At 65.1% G+C, this 24,700-nt stretch overlaps 3 protein-coding genes across 4 annotated transcripts in view; 2 read left to right on the top strand and 1 right to left on the bottom strand.

Annotated features, from left to right (window-relative positions):
• The window catches only part of LOC121066533, a 39,638-nt gene that overhangs the window by 10,786 nt on the left and 4,152 nt on the right, over window positions 1–24,700 (bottom strand). The window contains exons 8-15 of the mRNA XM_040550163.1: window positions 19,540–19,641; window positions 18,240–18,392; window positions 8,714–8,779; window positions 8,178–8,576; window positions 7,461–7,587; window positions 5,622–5,735; window positions 5,271–5,381; window positions 3,089–4,001 (exon numbers count right to left, since the gene is read on the bottom strand). Coding sequence (XP_040406097.1) covers window positions 3,089–4,001; window positions 5,271–5,381; window positions 5,622–5,735; window positions 7,461–7,587; window positions 8,178–8,576; window positions 8,714–8,779; window positions 18,240–18,392; window positions 19,540–19,641 — 1,985 coding nt within the window. The remainder of the gene's footprint in view (window positions 1–3,088; window positions 4,002–5,270; window positions 5,382–5,621; window positions 5,736–7,460; window positions 7,588–8,177; window positions 8,577–8,713; window positions 8,780–18,239; window positions 18,393–19,539; window positions 19,642–24,700) is intronic.
• LOC121065997 (tigger transposable element-derived protein 3-like) lies at window positions 12,538–15,486 on the top strand. Its single transcript, XM_040549300.1, has 2 exons — window positions 12,538–13,013; window positions 13,370–15,486. The coding sequence occupies exons 1-2, from the start codon at window positions 12,980–12,982 to the stop codon at window positions 15,187–15,189; spliced, it is 1,854 nt and encodes a 617-aa protein (XP_040405234.1). The 5' UTR covers window positions 12,538–12,979; the 3' UTR covers window positions 15,190–15,486.
• Window positions 17,212–23,678, top strand: LOC121066002. 2 transcript variants are annotated; one of them, XM_040549315.1, is made up of 4 exons: window positions 17,212–17,425; window positions 19,409–19,807; window positions 21,116–21,319; window positions 21,817–23,678. In XM_040549315.1, exons 2-4 carry the CDS (start codon window positions 19,420–19,422, stop codon window positions 22,842–22,844), a joined length of 1,620 nt encoding a protein of 539 aa, XP_040405249.1. In that variant the 5' UTR covers window positions 17,212–17,425; window positions 19,409–19,419; the 3' UTR covers window positions 22,845–23,678. The 2 variants fall into 2 exon arrangements, with proteins under 2 accessions (XP_040405249.1, XP_040405248.1); XM_040549314.1 differs by having other exon boundaries at window positions 17,254–17,425; window positions 19,173–19,807.

Below are 24,700 nucleotides of genomic sequence, written 5' to 3'. Positions count from 1 at the left end.
ATAAAAATCCACGCCTATGTGCAGTGGCTCGTGCACCATGCGTGCAGTGCCCAGCACGTGCTCACTGCCCCGGGGGCTGGGAGCTGCCACATCCAGCACCGTTCGTTCTCCGTGCCACAAGCCTGTCCCTTCCCATCCCATCCCGTCCCGTCCCGACCCCACAGCCCGCCCTGCTGCATGGGGCAGCCCCGTCCCCGCTGGACGCTGCGGAGCACAGGGGGGGAGCTGGCCGGGTGCCCCCGCTCCAGCTCTGCAGGCACGCACCACGGTGCACCAACACGGCAGCAAAGCCAAGTGCCACCTCCCCACGTGTCCCCTGCCAGCTGTGACCCACAGCCACCCTGCCCATGTCCCAACACCTTGGGCCTCGTCAGGGCTCTGTTGGCCATCCCACCGCAGGCAGGACCAGGAGAGGGGTTGGTCACCCTGCGCCAGGCTCTGCCCTCAGCCCAGCAGAGGAGCCCAGGGGACACAGGGCTGGAAACGCAGCACTGCCCGGGCGCTCTGGCACGGCCAGCAGCTCATTCGGCAGCCACGACCGAAGCAACGGGGAGAAACTGGGAGTTGGAGAGACGGGAGGCAGCCAGGGAGGATCGGGGAGGTCACTCATCCCCAGGCCCCACCAGGCTCAGGCCAGCGGGATGGGACGGCTGCCAGAGGGAGCGGGAGCAGGAGCCGGGCGGCTGCCCAGGGGCTCCTCTTGGGACAGGGAAGAAACGGGAGCTTCTGCCAGGCAGCAACAATGCACAGCGCCCGACCCCGCTGCTGTGGCTGCCACCCCGCAGCGCCATGCACCGAGTCACGAGGAAAGGTGGCAAAGTGGCCGGGGGGACGAGAACCCCCACGGCACGGGCACATGGGGACAGCCGAGGACCTGGCGATATCCAAGGGTGCTGGTGTGGGCACGAGGCAGCCTTCCCTCTGCAGGCACCCCTGGAGAGAGGCGACCTGCATCCGGCATCCCCGAACCATACAGGGGTGAGGTGATGGGGTGGAGGCAGGAGGGCGCAAGGAGCTGGGGGATGTGCTGCTGGGGCTGGGCAGCACCGTGGGGCCAAGCTCAACCCCGGGAGCCAGGGTTGCATCCCCCTCCCCCCCGAGACAAAAGCGCACGCTGCCCTGCAGGGCCAGGCCTGGCAGGAACAGTTTATTGGCAGCCCCGGTACAAAAAGCGTGGGTAGGTGCAAGCGAGGAAGCCGTGATGCAAAACCCAGCGTGCCGACAGCGCTGCCCCGCTCAGCAGCTGAACCTCCTGCGGCCCCATGCACCCCGGTCCCTCCGTGCCAGGCTGCCATGGGGGCACCCCAGCTGGGTGAGGGAGGAAGGATGAATCCGCAGAGTACACGGGGGGGTCTCCACACCCACCGCAGAGGGCCGGTGGGTGCTGCAGGGCCAGTCCGCGAGCAGCGTCCCTGCTCCACCTCCGCAGCAGCTCGCTGGCCGCCGCAGCCTTTGTGCACGGTACAGGCCAGCTCCCGGAGGCGCAGGGATATTTTCGTGTGAAACCGAGGTCTGCTTCCAGCCACGATGTCAGCAGAGAAAAAGCTTAAAAACACGGCCCCCAAAGGCTGACCACCAGCACACGCAGCAGCCCCAGAGCCGCGCTGAACAGCGCTTTCCAGGACGTGGCTCCTCGGATGTTGGGCACGGACAGTAACGGACTCGAGCAGCCCTTGCCGAGCTCGCGCAGTTCACCAGTTCTGCAAGGTACCTGGAAAAATGCTGGTAAATAGCAGCCAGGCGCAGGGCAAGTGTGTGCAGTCATCACTGCCAGAGAGAAACACAGAGGCTGGGCGAGGGGAACGGGGCTGCGATCACTCACCCGACACGGGCTTCAGAATGGAAACACTGTATTGACAGACTTTACAAAAGTTATTACAAAACACAGTCACAAACCAGCAGCCGACGACACACAGCGGAAGAGACACTACTTACAGTCACCTTGGGAACAACACCACTTAGCTCCGAGAGAATTCAACCGATATTTACAGAGACGTCTGAAAAACTCCGGTAAGTTACCTCATACATTTAAGTGTTTTAGTTCAACAGTGAAGTATAGTGCCACACATTTCCTCGTATTATAATAATAATAATAATTATAATAATAATAATAATTATTATACTACTTCTAGATTAACTAAAAACCAAACAGCTCTTTACAGGGGTTAGGAGAAGTTCCTTTCATTCGCCTGACTTACCTGAGTGTGAGACCAAACCCAGTTAAAAAATATGAATAAAATCACCTTCATCGATAAGAGTTCCTATGACGGACCAGCGGCACCGTTCCCTCAGGCCAGAGGGAAACTGCAGCCTGACTGGCGCAAGCAACATCCTTCAAAAGAACAGAGACATCTCTTCTCCGGGTCAGATACTCGACCGTGCCTCCGTGCACCCACACGCTGCCCTCCCGGCTCCTCCTGCTCCAATGTCCTCAGCCCTTCCTCCTTCGCGTCCTTTCCTCCTACACCTTCTTTTTCTCACCTTGCTCTTTGCCGCTCTCTCCTCTCTGCTTTTCTGCCTTCGGCAAGTTCTGCGTCACGCCCCTAACCACATCCCTGCTTCGCCTCTCTTCCCTGGACCCCAGCCCCGGCCTCGCGGCGCAGGGCTGCTGCTGGAGGTGCGTCAGCGCGGCCGGAGCGGCGGCTCCCCTCCCTCCCTCCCTCCCTCCCTTGCGCCTCGCGTCCAGCCTTGCGGTGAAACGAGTGGAAAAGAACGAAAAGCGAAAGCTTGTCACACTCCTGAATATGCACAAAGATAGGTGGGGAAACACCTGCTAAATACAGACCCCAGAGAAGCTCTCAGGAGCATTCTCTACAGGCAAAATCCAAACCTGCGTGGGGGACAACTAGTACGAGGCCTGCACCGCTGTGGAAGTCCCACGTAACCCCGCAGGGCTCAAGAGGTGCCCAGGCCTTCGTGTCAGAGTTTTTAAGGGGAATTCCTACGATGCTTCGACAAAGCGGGCTTTGTAGCATGACCACATGGATTAGCTGCGATACAAGTTCACCTCCCATCATGCCGCACGTCCACCGGCTAGACCGTATCGTAACCGCGAGCCCTTCCGCCCGGCCACCCAGCGCGGCGCTACTGCTTAGTTTCTTTTTTCAGGCAGAAGTGGCCCGTCTGAGTGGCCGACTCCAAGTTGTGCTGCGACTCCTCCATGGGCCGGGGGTTGCGGGAGTGGATTTTCTGGTGGCAATTCAGAGACTCTTTGTAGCGGAAGTGCTTCCCGCAGACGGGGCACTGGTACGGCGTCTCCCCGGTGTGGACCCGCCAGTGCTTGAGCAGGTGGTCCCGCCGGATGAAGCTCTTCCCGCACTCCGTGCACTGGTACGGCCGCTCCCCCGTGTGGATGCGCTGGTGCCGGATGGCTTTGGAGAGGTCTCGGAAGTCCTTCCCGCAGTAGGTGCAGGTCAGCGGCCCGTCACCCTTCCCCGTGTGGAGCTTCTGGTGCAAGATGAGGCTCACCTCCAGGCTGAAGCTCTCCTTGCACTGCGAGCAGGTGTACGGCCTCTCCACCATGTTGTTCGCCTGGTGCCTGACGAAGCCGTACTTGAAAGCGGAGCTCTTCTCCGAGTCGGCGCGCTTGGACGCCTTGGAGCGGGACGGGCCCTGGCCTTTCGGAGAGGTTTTGGATTTCTGCCTGAAGCTCTCCCCGGGCTCCAGGGAAGTGCAGGCTTCCTCACCCGCGTGCGCTCTCTGATGGGCAGCGAAGAGCTGCTTGTCCAGGAAGCTCTGCCCGCACTCGCAGCAGATGTACGGCCCCTCCACTGCGGCCGCTTCCTCGGGAGCGTCCTTCTTTGCCAAGTCTCTCCCGCGGCGAGCGGAGCGCCTCAGCCCGTTGCCCGTCGCGGCTCTCTGCTGCGGGGTCGATCCGCTCCGACTCTTGCCGCTTGGCTTTACCTCTTCCTCCGGGTTTGAGAAAACATCTTCCCACTTTCCTGCTAACGAGCTAGGAAGCTCAAGGCTGTCAGGACCTTCCTCATCACACTGCTGTGCATCTGACGGGGCAGAGACATGCATGTCATTTCTTTGAGATAAGAACGGCCGCGTTATTTAGACTGCAATTCTTTTGGGGGCAGAGGTGCTCTGCGCACTCACGATGGTACCTGGCACTACAGGGCTGCAAGCCCTGACCGGGAGCTGTCTAAGCAGTACTGCAATACAAATAAAGCCCAAATACGTTGACTTCTTGGGAAAGCTCAGACATTGTGATGGCGAGACCTCTCTATTTAGCTAGGCACAGGGAAAAAGCAGGTTTCTCAGCAAGAGGTGAACCAGAACATGTCACTGAGGGCGTGTGGTACACGATAAAAGCAAAAGAAAAAAAAAAAAGAGAGGGAGAGAGAGAAAGAAGGGGAATAAAACCTCTTTTTCTTCTGGGCTTGTATGATGCCTAGGCCTGGGGCTGAATGATCTCTTGTGATATAAACGGTACCTCAAAGCTCCTGGCAAGGACCCTGGCAAACAGAGGATGAAAAGCGCACGGAGGATCTGGGGGTATAGAGGAAAGGCCTGAAAAAGCCACAGGTTTCTGCAGAGCGCGCGAAGGTAAAGGCATGCCCAGTGCTTGCGTGCACAGAGCAGACTGCTCATCGCTCCCTGTCTCTCCACTTGCTTGTCACTTTGCCAAACGCGCAGTTTGAAAACGGGCCGATTGGTATGGATCGGGCTGAAATTCTGGAAAAGCACCAGCCAAAGCAGTTCGGCTGCTTGTGAGAACGAGGCCAGGAAACCAGACACGTCCTAGCAGGATACGCTTCCCCAAGCGGCTTACGTGTTCCCAAGCTTCAAAGCAGGGACCTGGGGTGACAGGCAGCGACAAGGACGTGTCTTCTGCTGTGCCACAAAGCCTCACATTTGACTGACATAGGAAGCCGTGAAAAAATATCACTTTACATATTCGTGGAAGCCTTGTAAGAACATTGCTGCTAAAGCCATTGAAGCGTGCCTGCGCTACGCCTGCTCCAGCCCACCTCCGCCTCGCTGAGCGATCCGACCCCATGCGGGTGACCCGCACCCCCTAGGGAGCCCTCAGCTGCTTTAGAGCTGTACCGGAGCTCCTCCTGCACGTTCGCCATCCATCTGCAACGGCTGTCGTCCAGCTCCACGCTGAGCCCGAGGCGAGCCTGGCAGAGACCGCCGTGACGGCAGGGTCTCACGCGGGGACCGTCCCCGGCCAGAGCCAGGAGCCTGAGCCCGCCTCTCTCTGCCCCTCTGCCACTCCACCTCTGCGCAGCGCCCGGCGAAGCTCTGCGCTTCCAACTCACATGTACTGGGGGCCTCCATGCTCTCCTCTTCCTCGGAGCCGTCGTGACTTTCAGCCAGAGTCTCTTCGTATTTACCCCACGAGCTGTCATCGGGACCGGGAAAGGAAAACTCTGTGCACAGAAGGAAGGACAGCATGAGCTGGCGCTCACACCTTGCAGCTGCTTTACAGGGGATTTCAGGAACGACGGCAGCAGCGGGTAGGAGCCGATGAGGAGGGCGAAGCCACCCTGACCTGGAGGACAGCTCTGGCAAAACTCATCGGCAGAAGCAAGGAGAAGAGCACAGACAGGCCGCGGCAGCTGTAGCTGCTTTCCATCACCCCACCGAGTCCCGGGAACTTTATGGCTCACCAGTGCTGGGATCCGTGGGAGTTTCTCCTCCCTCAGAGTCATCCTGCTCCTCAGCGTTGGGATCCTCTCCTTGCTCAATCCGCGACAGGAGGTCAGGTTTTGAAATGGCAGTGTCTGCGCATAAGAAAAGGATCAGAACGTTTCCTTTGCCTTGCGGGACAGAGACTCCTCAACCTTTGCCCACCAACCTTCCTTCGCTGCTGGGGAGGACGGGTAATGGAAACAGAGGCTTAGGAAGATGCTCTCACACACCTGCACCGCTCACCTTGTCTGGGCCCTGGGAACATGAGCGGACTGCAGGAGCACACTCTGCTCAGGTGAGGAGCACCTCCCAGCCTGCAGCGTGAGGAGGAGAATAAGAAAATGCATCTGTGCTTACCTCCAGGCTTCCTCTCTTCTCCTCTGTGCTAAGGTCCGCGGATCCATTGCAATGGGAGCTTCAGCTTGGGGACAGAACCAGAGCTGTCAGCCAGCGGCAGCAGCGGAGGTGCCCTCCCCACACGGTTCCCTCCGGCCCCGGATTGCCACAGCCAGAACCGTTCCTTCCTACTCGTCCGAGGCACGGGCTGCTTGTGGATTTTGGTGCGGGAAAGGGGAAAAATCACTATCTCTCCTAGCAGGGAGAGCGGAAAACTTAATTTTGAAACAACAAGCGTTTGTCTCTGGGTATTAATTTCCATTACTGCTCTACTGGATCCGTTAGCCTTATGCAAGGACCTCGCCTCCAAAGCTAGTTACTCAAAAAAGGGAAACCTTCAGATTAAGCACAGATACATTTTTCTAAGCTCCAGGCTCAGACCCACAGATCCCTTCCAGTAGGACCGTTACGTTCCCGTGCATCCAGAGTAGGATGCAGGATTCCTTTTTAAACAGGAGAACGGGGGCAGTATTTATCCTTTACTTTTTTCTCTTGCACACAAGAACCATCCAAACGATTTAAAAAAAAAAAAAAGAACGAAAAAAAAGGAAGAAAAACAGGAAAAAAAAAAAACAGGATGAAAGGCCCTGGATTGCCCAGAACTGGAGGGCGGGATGGCTGTCTACCAGGGATGTCAGTGCTCCCAAGTGCTGCACGAGGATGCTCAGCCAAGGCAAGACCATTTCTCAAAACACAGGCAGGTGCTCCGAAACCCTCGTGAGGGCAGCACGTCTCCAGAGGTGCAGCACAGGAATGGCCCGCAGCCAGCACTGGAAGGCGCCCGCAGGGCACGTTCCTGCAGCCTCGAACGCACTGCCCTGAGCCCTCCGGCTCTCCCTGAGAGCTGCACAAGCAGACATTAAAACATCTTGGTACAGAAACGTTCCCCGGCACGAGGCTGGGGCTAGGCAGAGCGCTCAGGCGGACAAACCTCGCTCTGCTTCCTTAGGAAACCTCTGCTGCTGGAAGGGGCTGATCACCTACAGACGGGGCTGGAAGCAACCCGAGGCAGGGCACCCCCCTGCTGCTTGCACTCGCCCGAAGCGGCAGCGTGCTGATGCCCCCAGCGCAGTGGATCTGTGGACCTTTGCGGGACCAAGAAACTCCCCGTTCTCCCCATCGTCACTGAGCTTGAGGGTCTCTCGCTTTCCCTCCTCACAACCCAGGTCCTCGCCCAGCTCCTACCGGCCACAGAGACCGTCAGCGAGATGGGGTCACTGCGGTGATGCTCACACCATCCGTCCCCTGTGCACCCGGCGTGGTGAGGACCGTGCTGCTGACCCCCAGGGCTGCCATCAGAAGCCAGCACAACGCCTGGCCAGACCCGCTCAGCACCCACCCTCCCCGATCCGCCAGGCACAGCCTGGCCCTGGAAGACCTGGGACGCCAGCAAGCGCGGGGCAAACCCCAGCCAGCTTTACCCATCGAGATCACGGCCTCGTAGTTGCCTTTCATGATATGCCTGTAAAGCTCTTTCTGCCACTCGTTCAAGTTCTTCCACTCCTCCTCCGAGAAGCTAAATGAAGCGTCACTGAACGCCACGGGGACCTGCAATTAGAAGCATCGTACGCTCAGCTGTTTTGCCTCTTGCTGAAGAAAACATCTGGGGATGTTTCCTCATTCAAACTCCTACACGTCTCGTTCGTGCCCCGTGCCTCAGCTCAGGCAGCCTGGTGAAGGGACATGACGGGGCTTTCCCCCGTCACCTGCCTACCCCTCGTGCCCCATTCAACCTCCCCGTGCTGCAGGCAGTGCCTCTCGCAGGGCGGGCAGCACAGGCTCATTTCTCACTTCGTCTTTGATGCAATTCTGCAGCAATCGCCTCCAAAGAGGAACTGGGTACACTGGGCAGGCACGTGGGGCTGAGCCACGCCGTGTCGCGCTCGCCGTGATTCGAGCACCGACCCATCCACAGCGGGGGATCCACGGCCCCGCACAGGGTTTGAGCACCACGGGCACGTGCCGAGGGGCACGTAACCACACAAAAGGACCCGTGCTGGTGCCCGGCGAGCAGGCAAGCCCTGTGTTGACGGGCCAAGCCGCACCACAGCTGTCCTTCAACGGGGCTGCTGGCGCGGGCTTCCGTGCCCCGTACAGGAGACGGGGCAGTGGCACGGGGGGGCAGCGGGCACCGTTACCTTGGGGACCTCCCCCTTGGCGCCGGGGGGCAGGCGCAGGATCCAGAAGTTCCTGTTCCTCAGCAGGTTCTCCATGTTCTCCAGGCGCTTCTGCAGCTGCCCGTACTCCTGGATGAGGGTGCCCAGCGCCGTCCACTTGCTCTCCAGCTGGTTGCCGAACTCCACGGCCGTCTTCTCGCAGCCGATCAGCTTGGTCTCGGCCATCCGCATCCGGCCCTCCAGGTTCATCAGCTGCGCCGCCTGCGCGTCCACCTTCCTGTCCACCGCCTGCACCTCGGTCACCAGCGTCAGGGACAGCTCGGCGGCCTGCAGCTCGGCCTCGCCGCCGGGGCCCTCCTCGGGGGCTGCCAGGGGCTGCTCCAGCGCCAGCTCCTGGGGCTCCATGGCCCACTCCAGGTCCTGCGGGGCGGGAGGGACAAGGCCGAGCCGTGGCACCGCTGCCGCCACCACCGGGGGGGGGGGGGGGGGGGGGGGGGGCGGGGGAGAACCGGGGAGGGGGCAGCGGGGAGAACGGGGAACCGGGAGCGGGCGCTTACCTGCGCGGGGGCCCAGTCGGCCATGGCCCGGCGGCGGGGGGCGGCGGGGGGGGGGGAGCGGCGGGCGGCGGGGGGCGGGCGGCGGCGGCGGCGCGGTGCCGGCGGCTGCTCAGCAGCGGCGGCGGCGGCGCGGGGCGGGCGGGGCGGGCAGCGCGGCCATGCCGGGAGCGCGGCGCACGCTGGGAGAGGAGGAGGAGGAGGAGGAGGAGGAGGAGGAGGAGGAGGAGCAGCGACCCCTGGCGGGTAGGGGGGGGAGGAGCGGGGGGGGGGGAGGCGAGGGAGGCGGCCGGTGCTGCGACGGGCGGTGGTGCAAGCGCGAACGGTGTGGCCGGCGGTGACGCGACGCCCGGCGCCGCTACTGCAAAGGGTGCGACGCCCGGCGCTGCAACAGCCGGCGCTGCTGCTGCAAGCGGTGCGACACCCCGTGGTGCGACGCCCGGCGCTGCAACTGCAAACGGTGTGACAGCCGCTGCTGCAACGCCCGGCACCGCAAAACCCAGCGCTGCGGCTGCAAACGGTGCAACGCCCGGCGCTGCAACTGCAAATGGAGCAATAGCTGGTGCTGCAACGCCCGGCGCTGCAACTGCAAATGGTGCAGCCGCAAGCTGTGTGACACCTGGCGCTGCAACAGCCAACACTACAAAACCCAGCGCTGCGACTGCAACTGCTGCAAGGCCCGGCACTGCAACACCCAACACTGCAACTGCAAACGGTACGGCTGCAAACGGTACGGCTGCAAGCAATGTGAATTGCAAACAGCACAACACCCAGCACTGCAACACCCAGCACCGCAACACCCGGCACCGCAACACCTGGCGCTGCAACTGCAAGCACTGCAACAGCCAGCACTGCGGCTGCAAACAGTGTGGCTGCAAGCGGCGCAACACCTGGCACTGCAACAGCCAACACTTCAAAACCCAGCACTGCAACTGCAAACGCTGTAACACCCGGCGCTGCAACACCCCACACTGCAACGCCTGGCACTGCAACAGCAAACGCTGTGACTACAAACACTGTGACACCCAGCACTGCAACTGCAAACACTGCAACAGCCAACACTGCAACTGCAAACGGTGTGACAGCCGGTGCTGCAACACCCGGTGCTGCTACTGCAAATGGTGCGACACCCTGTGCTGCAACACCCAGCACTGCAACTGCAAACGCTGCAACACCCAGCACTGCAACACCCAGCACTGCAACACCCAACACTGCAACTGCAAACGGTGTGGCTGCAAGCGGTGTGAATTGCAAGCACTACAATTGCAAGCAGTGCAACACCCGGCACTGCAACACTCGACTCAGCAACTGCAAACAGCCGGTGCTGTAACAGTAAACACTGCAACACCCGGCACTGTAACACCTGGTGCTGCAACACCCAGCACTGTAACTACACACACTGCAACTGCAAACACTGCAACTGCCAGCGCTGCAACTGTAAGCACGGCAACTGCAAACACTGCAACACCCGGCACTACAACACCCAGCACTGCAACACCCAGTGCTGCAACATCCACTGCAGCACCCAACACTGCAGTACCCAGCGCTGCACCTACGGTGTACGCTGCACCCAGCACTGCAACACCAAGCACTGCACCCACTGCACCCAGTACTGTGACACTGCACCCAGCACTGCACCCACTGCTACACCCAGCACTGCACCAGCCAGTGCGGCACCCACTACAGTACCCAGCACCGCATGCACTGCGCCCAGCAGTGCAGCACCCAGCACTGCACCGGCACTGCAGCACCCACTGCAATACCCGGCACCGCATGCGCTGCACCCAGCACCGCAGCACTCAGCACTGCATCCAGTGCTGCGCCACTGCGCTCAGCACCGCCCCGCTGCAGCACCCAGCAGTGCAGCACTCAGCGCCCAGCACTGCTGCTACCCCTTGCACTGTCGCAGGCTGTACCGCGGGGCCGTTGACCAGCTCCTGTCCCGCTGTAACCAGGGGGCACTTCCCCAGTGCCCCCCAGCAGGCACTGGGCGCTGTCTTGGCAGGGCAGCTCCGCTCCCCTTGTCCCTATTTGACCGGGGGCGTTCTCGCTCCAGTCTCCCCCCATCGGTTCGTCACCACCGTCACCTTCGCCGGCAGCTCCACTGCCCTGGAGCCCTCATGGTTGGCACCTACAGACCCTGCTCTGATGTCATAGCACATTGCTGATGTCATCTCACACCACCGTGATGTCATCCCACACTGCTCTGATGTCATCTGACACTGCTCTGATGCCATCCCTCACTGCTGATGCCATCGCACACTGCTCTGATGTCACCCCACGCCCCTCTGAAGTCACCAAACACAGCTCTGACGTCATCCCACACTAGTGATGTCGCTTCACATCACCGACGTCACCACATGCTGCTCGGATGCCATCTCACAAACCTCTGTGATGTCACCCCGCACCGCTCGGCTGTCATCCATCCCCCACTGCTGTTGTCATACAATGTCACTGTGGTGTCACAGAATCCCAAAATGGCTGAGGTTGGAAGGGCCCTCTGAAGATCATCTAATCCAACCCTCCCGCAGAGCAGGATCACCCAGAGCACCTGGCACAGGATGGCATCCAGGCAGGTTCTGAATATCTCCAGAGAAGGAGACTTCACACCCTCCCTGGGCAGCCTGTCCCAGTGCTCTGTCACCCTCCCAGTACAGAAGTGCCCCCTCATATTGAGCCGGAACCCCCTGGGCTTCAGTTTGTGCCCGTTGCCTCTCGTCCTGTCGCTGGGCACAACCGAAAAGAGACCGGCTCCGTCCTCTCGACACCTCCCCTCAGATATTTACACACACTGATGAGCTCTCCCCTCAGTCTCCTCTTCTCGAGGCCCAGCTCTCCGCCTGTCCCCGTACCACAGGCGCTCCAGGCCTCTCAGCATCTCCGTAGCCCTCCCGTGGCCCCGCTCCGGTAGCTCCGTGTCCCTCTGGTACCGGGGAGCCCAGCGCTGGGCACGGTGCTCCCGGTGCGGCCTCAGCAGGGCCGAGCAGAGGGGGAGCGTCACGGCACCACACGGCGCGCCCACGTCATCCCACAGGGCTGTGATGTCACCCCACAGCGCTCTGATGTCATCCCACAGGCCTGTGATGTCACCCCATGCTGCTCTGATGTCATCCCACACCCCTGTGTCACCCCACACTGCCCTGATGTCACCACACACCACTTTGATGTCATCTCACACACCGCTCTGACGTCACCAAACACCACTGTGATGTCATCCCGCACCCCTATGACACCCCGCACTGCCCTGCTGTCACCCCACTGTGCTCTGACGTCATCGCACAGGCCTGTGATGTCACCCCACAGTGCTCTGACGCCATCCCATACCACTCCGATCTCACCCCACACCCCTGTGATGTCACCCACACCGCTCTGACGTCATCCCAGAGCACTGTGATGTCACCCGCAACCCTGTGATGTCACCCACACCGCTGACATCACCCCACACCACTCTGATGTCATCTCACACACCTCTGTGATGTCACCAAACACTGCTCTGATGTCACCCCCAGCCGCTGCTGTCACCCCCAGCCCTCTGACGTCACCCCGACTCTCTGACGTCACCCAACTCTCTGACGTCACCTCACAAGTCCGCCCCGGCCCCGCCCCCCAGCACGCGCCGCTCCCGCCCCGCCCCCTCCCCCGCCTCCGAGCCGGGTCCCCGGGACGGCCCCGCCCCTCCCGTCCCCGCCTCGATTGGCAGTGGCCGCAGCCAATCGGCGCGGCGCCCCTCGGCGGCGGCCCAATGGGCGGGACGAGCGGGGCGGGACGAGCGGGGCGGGGCGGGGCGCGCGCTCCCGCCGCTGGCAGCGGGGCCGCGCGGGGCGGTGGCGGCGGCGGCGCGGAGCGGAGCGGGAGGGGCCGGGGCCGGCCCAGGTACGGCACCGGCACCGGCACCGGCCTCGCTGCTTGCTCCCGGGGCCCACCGGGGCCTGGCGAGCCGGTACCGGCCGCCGTCCATCCCCGGTCGGCCCCGGTGCCCGCCGCGGGCATCGCCGCCGCCCCGTTACCCGGCCGGTACCGCGGGCTCCCGGGGGTGCTGCCAGCCCCGGCCCCCGCCACCCGGCCCCGCTGCCTCCGGTAGGGCCGGCCGGGCACCGGGCAGCGCTCCGTCACGGCGCCGTGCGCCACGAAGCCGCCGTGAGCTGCCGGTCCCCGCCGTGCGCATCCGTTACCGGCCGCCCGTCCCCCCCCGCAGGGCCCGGCATCACGGCGGCCGTGTCACCCCCCGAGCGGAGGAGGCCCCGCGGGCACCGGCACCGGGACGGCACCATGAAGGAGGGCCGCGAGCGCCTCGTCGCCCTGGGTAAGGCGCGGGGGGCTCCCGGGGGGCTGCTGCACCCTGCCGCCACGGTGCCGCCACCGGCCGGGGCCTCGGTGCCGGTAGGGTACGGTGTCACCCAGCCCGACGTCGTGGCCCAGCTGGAGCACCGGGAGCGGGCACGCAGCCCCCCGGCACGTAGCCCCCCGGCACGTAGCCCCTCGGCACGCAGCCCCCCAGCCGGCCATTCCCAGGGTGAGCGGGGACGGGGTGGCACCAGGGCCGGAGAAGGGAGCTCGGGGACAGCCATCCCCTGGGAAAACGGGGAGCGCGGTAAGGTGGCGGGCCAAATCCTGCGGGATTTGCAGGGTTTCGCCCCAAACGCACCGGTCTTCCCGCAGGGGAATGGCTGGGGACGAAGGCGAGGAGCGAGGAAGGGGATTCGGAGCCCGGCACCGTGCCACCGCAGGAGCAAGGCTGCGGCCACGGCGGCGTCCCTGAGCTGAGCCCCGGTGTGGGTGACGGGGGCTTCATCCCCCCGCCGGCGTTCGCCGAGAGCCCCGGCACGCGGCAGGGGTGGCCGCTGCACGAGTGCACCGAGTGCGGCTTCGGCGCCGAGCAGAAGCCGGACCTGGTGCGGCACCCGCTGGCACGCGCCGCCGGCTGCTCCTACGTCTGCGGCGCCTGCGGTCGGGGCTTCGCCCAGCGCGGTGGCCCCGCGGCACGCCTGGCTGGAGCCCCCCCCGGTGCCAGCGGATGCCCCGGGGCGGAGGTGGGGGCACCCCGCAAAGAGCGCAAGGAGCTGTCGCTGACGGAGAAGGTGCGCGTGCTGGAGATGCTGGACGGCCCCAAGGTGTCCCAGAGCGAGCTGGCCAAGCGCTTCGGGGTGTCGCAGCCCCAGATCTGCCGCATCATCAAGAACAAGGAGCGGATCCTGAGCGAGTGGCACCAGAACAGCAACCCCGAGCGCAAGCGCAAGCGGGAGGGCAAGGACGTGGCCGTGGAGGCCGCGCTGCTGCGCTGGGTGGAGAGCGCCCGCGCGGCCGAGCTCCCCGTCAGCGGCCCGCTCCTGCAGGTCAAGGCCAAAAACCTGGCCGAGGCGCTGGGCAAGCCCGGCTTCGAGCCCAGCGGCAACTGGCTGGCCCGCTTCAAGCTGCGCCACAACATCGCCCTCGAGAAGCCTCCCCGGGAGAGGGGGGACGCGGAGCAGCCCGCGGCCGAGCGCTGGGCCAGCGCGGTGCTGCCCGACCTGCTGCGCAGCTACGCGCCCTCCGAGGTGTACAGCTGCGGGGAGACGGGGGTCCTCCTGCAGACCACCACCCCGCTGGCCGAGGATGAGCCAGCTGGCCCCGGCGGGCGGCTGACGCTGCTGCTCTGCGCCAACGCCGACGGCTCGGAGAAGGCGGCGCTGCGGGTGGTGGGGCAGAGCCCCCGGCCCCGCTGCCTGCGCGGCGTTAACCTGCAGCACATGCCCTGGAGCTACCGCGCCAGCAGCCTGGCCCGCCTGACCGCCCCCCTCTTCGCCGAGTGGCTGCAGGACTTCAACGAGGAGATGCGGCGCAAGGGGAAGAGCGTCCTGCTGCTCCTCGACAAGCGCGAGGCGCACCCCTACCTCGAGCTCTCCAACGTCAGGATGGTCTTCGTGCCGCCCGCCGCCGTGCTGGCACAGCCCCTGGACCGCGGCATCGCCAGGGACCTGAAGGGCCACTACCGGCGCCGGCTGCTGACGCGGCGCCCGGCGGCGCGCGGTTCGGAGCGGCCGACCCTCTTGGATGCCCTGCACATGCTGGTGCAAGCCTGGGGCGACGTGCGCCCGGGGCTCATCGCCAGCTGCTTCCGTGCCGCCGGCTTCAGCCCCGACGCCAGCCCCGACACGCTGCTGGCACCCGTCCGGTTCGGCCAGGAGCAGATCGAGCGCTTCGTGCTGATGGACGAGGGGCTGGAGCGCCTCGGGGAGCCCGCAGATGCCGAAATGGCCGAGGTGGCGGACTGGGACGGGGGGACGGTGGAGGGCGAGGATGCGGGGGAGCTGGTGGCGGTGCAGCCCTGCCCCTCGGAGCCCGAGGTGTGGGACAGCCTGGCCACGCTGCGGCGGTACCTGGAGTGCCGGGCCACCTCCCCGGACCTCTTCCAGGCCTTCTATGCGCTGGAGGACGCTGTGCACACGTTGTCAACCAGCGCTGGGCGAGCCCTGCACGGGGACGCCTGTGCCAAGCAGTGAGCTGGGCGCGTTCTCAGCCGCGGCTTTGGGAGCTGGGGCGGCAGCAGCACCCGTTCCCACCACGGAGCTGCTCTGGGTGGGCTTCGCCCCAGGCGGGGACGTTGCGTTTGATGGAGTGGAACGAGGATGAGGCCGCTGTGTTGGCGCTGTCCCCGTGCTCGGGGGTTCCTTCCTGCATGGCCCCATGAGGGGCTGGCGCAGCCGATCCCGGGGAGCAGGCGGCTGGGGGCTGCTCCCCCCGCGCGGAGCCCGGAGGTCTGCAACGGGTGCATTAAACCGGAGCGTCAGCAAACCGCAGAGCGGGTGGTGTTTGTCGTAATTTAACATAACTTCCAGCGCAGCAATTAGCAGAGCCGCCGCGCTCCCCACCGCGTGCCTCCGGGCTGGGGTTTTGCTGCTGACAGCAGCGGTGCCACCCCGAGCCTCCCTTTGTCCTGTCACCCTGGGCTGGGGACATGGGCTGCCTGTCCCAGCGGCGCTGCGGCTGCTCCCCACGCCCCACAGACGGCGCCCATGGGTGCCCGGGGGGTCCCCTGCACAGCCCCCTCATGTGTGTAGGGCCCCCAGGCACCCTGTCCCCAGCACGGGGACCGCTGCCATCCCCTGCTGCACCAGGATCCACGAGTCGGGATGGGACGGGGCTGTCCCCACAGCTCTGGGGCACCCCGGGGAACCTCATGCCCCCCACCCCACCAGCCCTTGGAGCCCCCATACCCCGCTGGGACCCAGGGGAGGGGTCAGCCCCGGCATTAGGAGGTCAGACTGGTAAAGGACCCCTTGGTCCCAGGACAAACTGGGTCCTGTTGGGTTATTGCCCCCGGAAGTGATGCTGGTGGGGACATGGACGGGAGCCGGGCAGCACGGGGAGAGCTCAGTGTGGGGCAGTGTCTGCAGAGGGACCTGTGGGGGGCACGGGGTGTTTTGGGCAGGGGGTGCCCCTTGGGACACAAATGGGGCAGGACACACGAGAGGCGCCCACTGGGGTTCCCAGGGCAGGGGGCTCAAGGTGCCCATCGGGGTGCAGCGAGCAGGGTGGGCAATGGGCTCGGGGGGTGCGGGGGCAGCTGGCCCAGGCAGGATTCATTGGGGTGCACTGGGGGGGGGGGGGGGGGGCCTGGAGTACCACAGGTGCCAGGGGTACCCCCAGGGGTGCACTGGGCAGGATGCACCTGGGTGATGTTGGGGTGCATGGGGTGTAAGGAGCACCCTTTGTGTTGCACGGGGTGGGGTGCAGGGTGCCCATTGGGGTGCTAAGTTCACCCAGGGCTACCTGTGGGGGTGCACAGGGCAGGGGGGGCACCCCTCGTGCTGCACGGGGCAGCGAGCACCACCGGGGGGCATGGGACAAGGTGCAACGGGCAGGAAGCACGGGGAGGTGCCCATCTGGGAGTGGGGGGGGGGGTGCCAGGGCCCCCCAGGGGTGCAGGGGCAGCGTGTGCTGGGGGACATCCATTGGGGTGCGTGGCACACGGGGGGGGGGGGCAAGGGTCACAAGGGGGTGCACGGTCGGGGTACACTGGGAGGGTCATTGGGGTGCACAGCACGGGGGGGGGGTGGTGGTGCAAACAGCACCGGGGGGGTGCAAACAGCAGCCTGGGGGGGAATGGGGGGGTCCCGGGATCCCGGGGGGGGCACGAAGATGCCCAAGGACTGGGGGGCAAGGGGCAGCCCGGGAGGGCTCGGGGACAGGACGGACGGGTGGGACCCCACCGGCGTGCACAAGACCGGGGGTGTACAAGTGGGGGGGGGGGGAATACCGGGAGGCGGGGGGGGTTCCTCGGTACCGGGATACCGGCACGGGGGGGGGGGGGGGGGGCGGGGTGGTTGCGAACCACCGCGCTGCCCAGCCGGGGGGACGCACGGGAGCACGGTGCGGCTGCAGCACGGGGCTCACCCCCCTTCGACGCGAACCCCTTGCTGCCCGGTTCCTCCCCCAGGCCCCCCCGCCCCCGGTCCCCCCCCCCCCGGTAACACCACCCCCCCCCCCAGCGGAACGTCTCGGCGGCACAACCGGCAGGGGGCGGCCAAGCAGCGGCTCGCCGGGCCCCCGCGCCGCGCCGCTCGGAGGCGGAGGAAATGAAGGCGAGTTCCGCCGAGGCGGGAGCCATTACCCGCCGCCGCCGGAGCTGAGCCCTTACCGACACCGGCCCCGACGTCGCTTCCCCCCTTCCCCCCCTTTCCCCGTTCCCCTTCCCCCCCCCCCCCCCTTCCCCATTGCAAGCCCGGCCCGGTACAGGTAGGCTCCGCCGTGCTGCCCTGCGGGGAGAAAAACCTTGGGGGGGGGGGGGGGGAAAAGCTTAAGGTTGGGGCCGGTGCCTGCCCCCGGGCCCCCCCCCCACCCCGAAGGGGTGGGGGGGGGGCCCGGGGGCAGGCACCGGCCCCGGCCCCTTTGTCCCCGGTGCCCGTCGGAAGCGCGAACAAAAGGCTCCCGGTGGAGGGCAGGGCGCCGGCTGTGCCCGGTAGCCCCCCCCCCCCCCCAACCCCTCCGGCCCCGGGTGCTGCAGCCCCCCCCCGGGTTGTCCTCACCGCCCCCAGCCCGAGGGTGAGGCCTCGGCTGGGGGTGCGAGGGGCTGGAGGGGACCTGGGGGGGACCCAGGGGCTCTCGGTGGGCGCCCGAGTCCGTAGCAGGGCCCCGAGGTGCTCGATGTGGACGAGGCCTTGGCTGGGGTCTGTCCCCCCCCCCCCCACCTCTTGTGGGCTGTCGTCGTGGTCCTGAGGTCTGCAGCCCGGCCACGGGATGCTCGGAGGCCAAGACCTTTGCTGAGGACCACGCCGTGGTCTGCAGGCAATTGCGGTGGCCAAGGTCTTCGCCGCGGGGACACGAGACCTGCACCATGGCCGGGGACCTCACCATGGTTTGCACGTGTTCGCCATCGTCTTAGGGCATTCGCCATGGCCGAGGTCTTCAAGGTTGCCCTGTAGCCCTTGCTGCAAGCCTGAGATGTTCGCCACAGCCAGGGTGTTCACCGTGGCCTTGAGGCACTCGCCATAGCTATGGTCTTTACCCCAGGGCTGTCACCAGGTGCTCTTCGGGGCCCTGAGGTGCTCACCGTGGCCATGGCCTTCGCTATTGTCTTTGCCATGGCCTTGAGGTGCTTGACATGGCCAAGGACTTTGCCGTAGCTCCAAGGCTCCCTTGATGGACTCGAGGGGTTCACCATGGCCAAGGCCTTTGCCAGGGCCCCACGGTGCTCACTGAGGCCCTAAGGTTCTCACCACAGGCAAGATCAGTGCCAAGGCCTGCAGCATGGCCAAGGTCTTCACCGTGGCCTTGAGATGCTCACCATGGCCATAGCCTTCGCCACGGCCCCAACACCTGCTCTTTGGCCAAGGTCTTCACTGTGGCCCTGAAGCCCTGTCCTGAGTCCCTGGTGCTTTTGCCATGGCACTGGCCCTCGCCACAGCGCTGAGGTGCTTGCCATCACCACGGTCCCCGTTGTGGACCTGAGTTGTTGCCCATGGCCAAGGCTCTCTCTGTGGCCCAGAAGCAATTGCTGTGGTGCTGAAGTTGTTGCTGTGGCTCCTGCCACAGCCCCGGGATGCTTGCCAAGGCCACATCCTGGAGGCACTTGCCGTGCATCCGAAGATGCTCACCATGGCCTTGACGTGCTCCCCATCGCCCTCAGCGCGGTGCTGAGGCCCTCCCCGTGGCCTTGAGGCACTCCCTGTTGCCCTGAGCATGGCCCTGAGGGGCTGCTGGTTCCCCTCTGCGTGGCCCTGAGGCACTCGCCGTGGCCCTGAAGCCGTGCTGTGGCTAAGATGCTTGCTGTGGCCCCAAGGTGCTTGCCCATGTCATGGTCCCAGTGCACACACCATGACCACGAACCTCTCTGCGGTCCCCGTTGTAGCTGGCTGGGAGCCCCTGGGTGCCTTTGGTTGGAGAGGGCTGGGGGTCCCTGATGTCACCCCCCCTGCCGTAGGGACCCTGTGGGGTGACGCACTGCCACCACCCACCGCTGCCCTTTCCTTTTCTCCCCTCCCAGGTGCTCTCGAGCTGGGGCGAGGGGATGAGGTGCCCCCCTGCCGCGTGGTGTGCCGAAGCGGCTCTTTAGATCCTCCCCGGCCCAAGCCTCCCCTGCCATGGATGCCTCGGGGGCTCTTGCTTCGGCTCCCTCCTCCGCGGCTCCCTCGGGCTCCCGCAGCCCCATGTTTCCCCCAGGAGCTGACAGAGAGGAGTGGGGACCGAGGTTCAATTGTGCCCCTTCCACCTCTGCTGCAGCCTCGCAGGCGATGCCAGCATCTGGCCGGAAGAGGAAGGCCAACTTCTCCAATGACGAGACCGAGACACTGGTCTGGAATGTGGTCCGGCATTTCAGCGCCCTGTATGGGTCTGAAGCCCTGCGGGCTCACCCTGTGCGGCGGAAGCAGCTCTGGACCCAAATCCAAAGCCGCGTCAACTTCCTGGGCTACACCGAGCGCTCCATCGACGACCTCAAGCACAAGTGGCGCGACCTGCGGTTGGACGTCAAGAAAAAGATCACCTCCAAGAAGCACCTGCCTATGAACCGCGCTGGCGGGCCGCTGCACAAGCCGCGCCTCACGCCCCTGGAGAAGATGGTGGCTTCCACCTTCTTGCAGGCCAGCCACGACTCGGAGCCCGAAATCATCTTGGACCCAGGTCAGTCGTGGTGGTTCTCTGGGGGCAGGAGAGTTGGAGCGGCAGAGTCCTGTGCTGCAGCCCCGCCTGAGCTCTTCGAGTGCCGCCTGGCCTGGTAACCTCACCAGGCCGTGGTCCCCCCAGCTCCGGGCTCTGCTGAGCATTTGTGCTCTGTGCTTGCCGGCACGGCATGGATCGTGGAAGGAGACTTGTGGGTTTTGCTCTCGTACGCGGCTTGTGTCAGGATTACAGCGTGCAGCAGGGCTGTGGTCCTGTAATATCTGAGTAGCAAACCACCAGGGTTGAAAGCTGCGTACGCTGGGATTAAAAACCCACCATGGAAGTAACCTGGGATCAACAGGAGCGCGTCAAACTTTGTGGGAGTGGGTCTTTTTTTAAAATTTGATACAGTGTCTGGCCTTGCTGGATACCATCTCAAGGCTGGGATGGGATTTTATTTCCCCTGTTCTTTTCAGGGTTAGTGTCCCTCATGCTTAGCAGAGATCAGAGTCAGCAGGAGCAGCTGCTGCGGTACCGAACCGCGCTGTCCTCCCGCTGCATCTCGCACCTGCACCATGGTGCTGCATGTGGCCGGGAGGAGCCTTCTCGATGGGGCTGAGCCTTTGAACCCTCCAGTTTCTGTGGAATACACCTGTGTCTTGGTCTCACGCAGGTTCTGCTTTTGCGTAACGCCTGTTTCACTCCAATGGCCAGGAAGTGCTTGAGGGAAGGTGTTGGGAGTTAACTACCCGACATCGCTGCGCTTTGCGGTGGGGTTGGGCTGGGCCTGCAGGTAAACGCCAGCTAGGCTTTGTTCCTGTCCAGGAGGCAAACAACCCCCCTGCCCTTTCATTTCCTGAAAGGGAACGTCTCCGCCTTCTTTGTACCCCCAAAGGACACCACAGGTAGTTGTTCCTGCTCCTTCCTCTGCTTTTCACCTTTCAGCTCGGCCCGTCGGGCGTCGGTGGGGGCGGGTGGGCAGCGTGGGTCTCGTTTCACTTCTGAAGCGGGCTCAGGCTGTCTCTGAACCAGATGCCGTTATTGCAGAGCAAAGAAGCTCTGGGCTCAAGGCTGAAGTCCTGGGGGCTGTTCAGGGGATGCCAACCCTCTGTGGGACTTGGGGGAAGCGATGACGAGCAGTTGTGCAGGTGTCCCTGCGGGAGGCACATCTGGGGCTTGGTGTGGCCACGTCCCCCGTGCCGTGTCACTCCCCTGCACAGTACTCGGGGACCCTCCTCTGGGGAGCCCCAGCCACTCGTAACGCCAGGACACGTGAGTTGGCAGTGCCGTCGTCGCAGCAGCTGAGGCTGGATGTTCTCTGTCCCGCAGATCTGTTCTTCCCCGGCGCAACCAAACAGTCCTTCATGCACCTGCAGCCCGGCGTGAGCCACCCCAGCATCTACATCGACACCAACGGGCAGCCCTCATCCCTGCCCGACGTGGAGGGCTCCGCCGTGCCCCGGCTGGCGGTGCAGAGCCCGGACCCCTCGGTCATCTGCGAGTACAGCCGAGGGGAAGGGCAGAGCAGTTCGGGTAAGGCCGCTCCGGGGCTTTGTCAGGGGGAGGGAGGGTGCGGTGTGTGGACGGGGAAGCGCTGGAGGCCTGGTGGTAGAAGATGTGGTGGTGGTGGTCTGCACTGAGAGCATGGTCCCGGCACGGGGGGGGCCCTCGGCACGGTGCTGGGGGTCCAGCCCTGAGCAGTCCCGTGGGTGCTGCTCGTTTGCCTCAAAGGGCTGCGGGTGCGTGCCTGTGAACCCGGAGCACAGTTTCACAACTGCCGAGGGCTGTTTGGTGGCACGAGGAGGAGGCAGATCCAAGTGGAGGCAAAGGCTGTGGCTTTCCCTGCGGCACGCAGTGGGACTGGGGAACTCGCTGCTGCAGGATATGGAGGGATAGGAGCCGTGCGAGGAGAGCTGGGCTGAGGGCTGGACAGACAGGGTGCGTCCGTGTGTCAGGAAGGGGTACGGGGACAACACAGAGCGGACGTGGCAGCGACCTGCGCTCACAGGAGGGCTTCTCTTCTCTTCCAGCCGAGTCGGGACCAGAGCTGCGGACTCCGGACATGACAGCCATTTCCCCATCCCTGCGAAACGAGTCCCTCGTCTCCTACGCCTCCATGTCGGAGGAGGAGGAACGGGAAGGCCGGGAGGTGGAGAGGGGCCACGGAGGGGCCATGGGGCTGCAGCCTGGGCCCGAGGCCCCGATGTCCGCGGAGGAGGACATGAAACTGTCCCGCCAGGCCATGCTGATCCGCCGGTGCAGCTCCCAGGGCTCCGTCACCTCCCTGCCCGAGGACCCTCTCAACCCCGTGGACGCTCACTCGGACTGGGGACACGAGGGGGTGTCCGACCTGCCCCCCCTGGGCCGCTCGCTCGACTCCTCGCACCCCGAGGAGCAGGCGGGGGGCCCGGGCCCGGAGATGGGCGCTTTGCCCAGGGTACTGATGGGCCCCACCTGGGAGAAGCCGACGGAGGAGGAGCCGCCGGCACGCTCCCCGCTGCACGGCGCCCTGACTGAGGAGTCGCTGCCCTCCTCCGCCTCCCCCCCGGGGGACCCCCCCGCCGCCCCCGGCCCGGCCCGCGGCGGCGTGGGCTGCTCCCGCCTGCGGGAGGACCGCCGGGAGAGCTGGAGGACTAACATCCATCACCTGCTGGACCTGGAGGAGCAGTGGGACCAGCTGTACCACCAGGAGCTGGCCATGTGGCAGGAGGAGCGGGCCACGCAGCGCGAGGAGAGGGCCCGCGACCGCGAGCTCCAGTTCCGCCTGCTGGGCGTCCTGACGGACATCCGCGACGAGCTGCGCTACCTGCGCCAGGAGAGGGCCAGCGCCCGGCAGAGCCAGGCGCCGCCGGCCGAGCCCCGGCCGGACCCCAGCCCGCTCCTCGAGCAGCCCAAAGCCGAGCCCAGCTTCCCCGAGCCGCAGGCCGGGACCGCCAGCTGGGCAGAGACGGCCGTGCCCAGCCGAAGCCCCTTCGGGAACCGGGGCCGGGGCCGGCGCAGAGGGCGGCCGCGCGGCTCTGCCTCCAGACACAGACGGCTCTTCCTCACCAACAGCTAGGGCAGGCGGGGACGCTGTCCCGCGAAGGACGTGGTGTGCGTACAGCCCTCCCTCCCCGCGCGGGGCTCCGGGTGTGCGGTGGGTGCCTGGCCACGGACCGACGGGTGTGCTCACGGGGGAGCGGTGTGCGTGTACGTGCGTGTGTCGCGGAGGCGTGTGCGAGCGCGCGGCCGTGAGCAAGGTTGGTGCCCGCCGTGCCACCGTGCCCAGACCCTGCGAGCACGGGGGAGGTACGAGGGGACACGCGGGCAGCTGGCGCCGCGCGTGCCTGCGAGCCTGCCGTGTGCTGGGCGAGTTTGGAGCACGCTGGCCACGTGCGCAAGCCCGGGTCAGGAGGCGGCGATGCACACTCGTGGGCAAGGTGTGCACACACACCCGGGAGGTGCCGGCGGCCGTGGCTGAGCCTCTGCTCCCGCGGGCGGCCCGGAGCGAGCGGCGGGAGGCGTGCATGCGCGGGTGCCAGCGGGGCGTGTGACAGCGCTAGTCGAGTAGGATTACTACCTTGGGGGGGTGGGGAGTTAGGAACACTTAGTCGCTGATGTGCGAACATTTTATGCAAATCATTTAATGACCTAATTTGCATATAACCCATAAACTTCTGTTTAAAAAAAAAAAAAAATCCCCCAAAAAAACAGAAAATGCCATCTCTGTGTGTGTGTGTGTGTGGACTCGGTGCTGGGGCGGGACCAGGGTGCGGCCGTGGCCCCCATCCCCGCCCCGAGCCTCCGCTGCGCGCTGCTGGGAGGCTGCCGGCCGCCGCTCACTCGTGCCGGTGCCGCCGGGGCTGCTGTGTCATGCTGGTAATTCGCCGCCTGCCCACGGTGCCTCCCGGCTCTAATCCCCCACAGTGCCGGTGCGGTGCTGCCATGGCCCGGGGGGGTCTGGATGGTGCGGTGCTGCTGTGGCCCGGGGTTGGGGGGTGGGGGGGCAGGATGCTCCCTTTTGCTGCGGCGGCAGCGGGGTCTGCGAGCCCACTGTGGGGTTGGGGTCCCCGGCAGCTCCAGCCCTGCGGAGCTGCGCTCCTGTGGCTGCAGCCCACGTCGGGGTGCCAGCCCAAACCGTCCTCGCTGGGCTGAGCTGCTGCACGTCGCCGCGTGCATGGCTGGTAGCAGGAGCTGCAGCCCTTGCTGGGTGACCTGGGTCCAACTGGGCCCCCCCCCCCCGCCCCAGGGTGGCCAGGTCCCCTTTGGGGAGGGGGACAACAAGCAGCTGGAGGCGTGAGTTGGGTGCTGGGCACCGCAGGCCGGGAGCATTTTATTTTGCAGCAACGTGATTCAGAAATACATTGGGGGGGGGGGGGGGGGTGATGCGGGGAGAGGTGGGCTCCGGTCTCCGTGCAAAGCCCAGGGCTCGATTCCCAGGGAAGGCTTTGCTGCAAAATGGTGCCCAGGAGTTCAGTGAAAACGCAAGAAAAACAATAAATGCTGGAATTTGGTGAGAACTGCTAGAAACAGCTTTACAAGGCAGGCGTCCCTCCTGGGCCGGGGCTGCTGCTGGCCCTGGGGACCCTCCCCCTGTGGCCACAGGAGCAGCTCCCGTGCACGGCTGGTGTGCGCGCACACAGGTCCCACGTGCGTGCATGTCACACTCAGCCCTGCCTCTGGCTCTGGAGGTGATGCTGCCACCCTCCTGGGGGGGGGGGGCTCCGTGGGGGACAGGGACAGCGGGGACCCCGCGGGGCTGGGGCGAAGGCGCTGCAGCCCAGCACGACTTTATTCCGCGTTGCATCGTCCATACAAAACGACACCCCAAGCACTGTACAGAGCGGGACGGCGCGGGGAGTAAAAATAAGCAGCGGGGGCTTGGAGGGAGGGGGCAGAGCAGCAGGCGGGGACGGCGGTGGGGGGGCAGCGGTG

The sequence above is a fragment of the Cygnus olor genome, chromosome 2, assembly GCF_009769625.2.
Source record: "Cygnus olor isolate bCygOlo1 chromosome 2, bCygOlo1.pri.v2, whole genome shotgun sequence".
Classification (NCBI taxonomy): domain Eukaryota; kingdom Metazoa; phylum Chordata; class Aves; order Anseriformes; family Anatidae; genus Cygnus; species Cygnus olor.
This window is presented reverse-complemented; position numbering and strand designations above follow the sequence as displayed.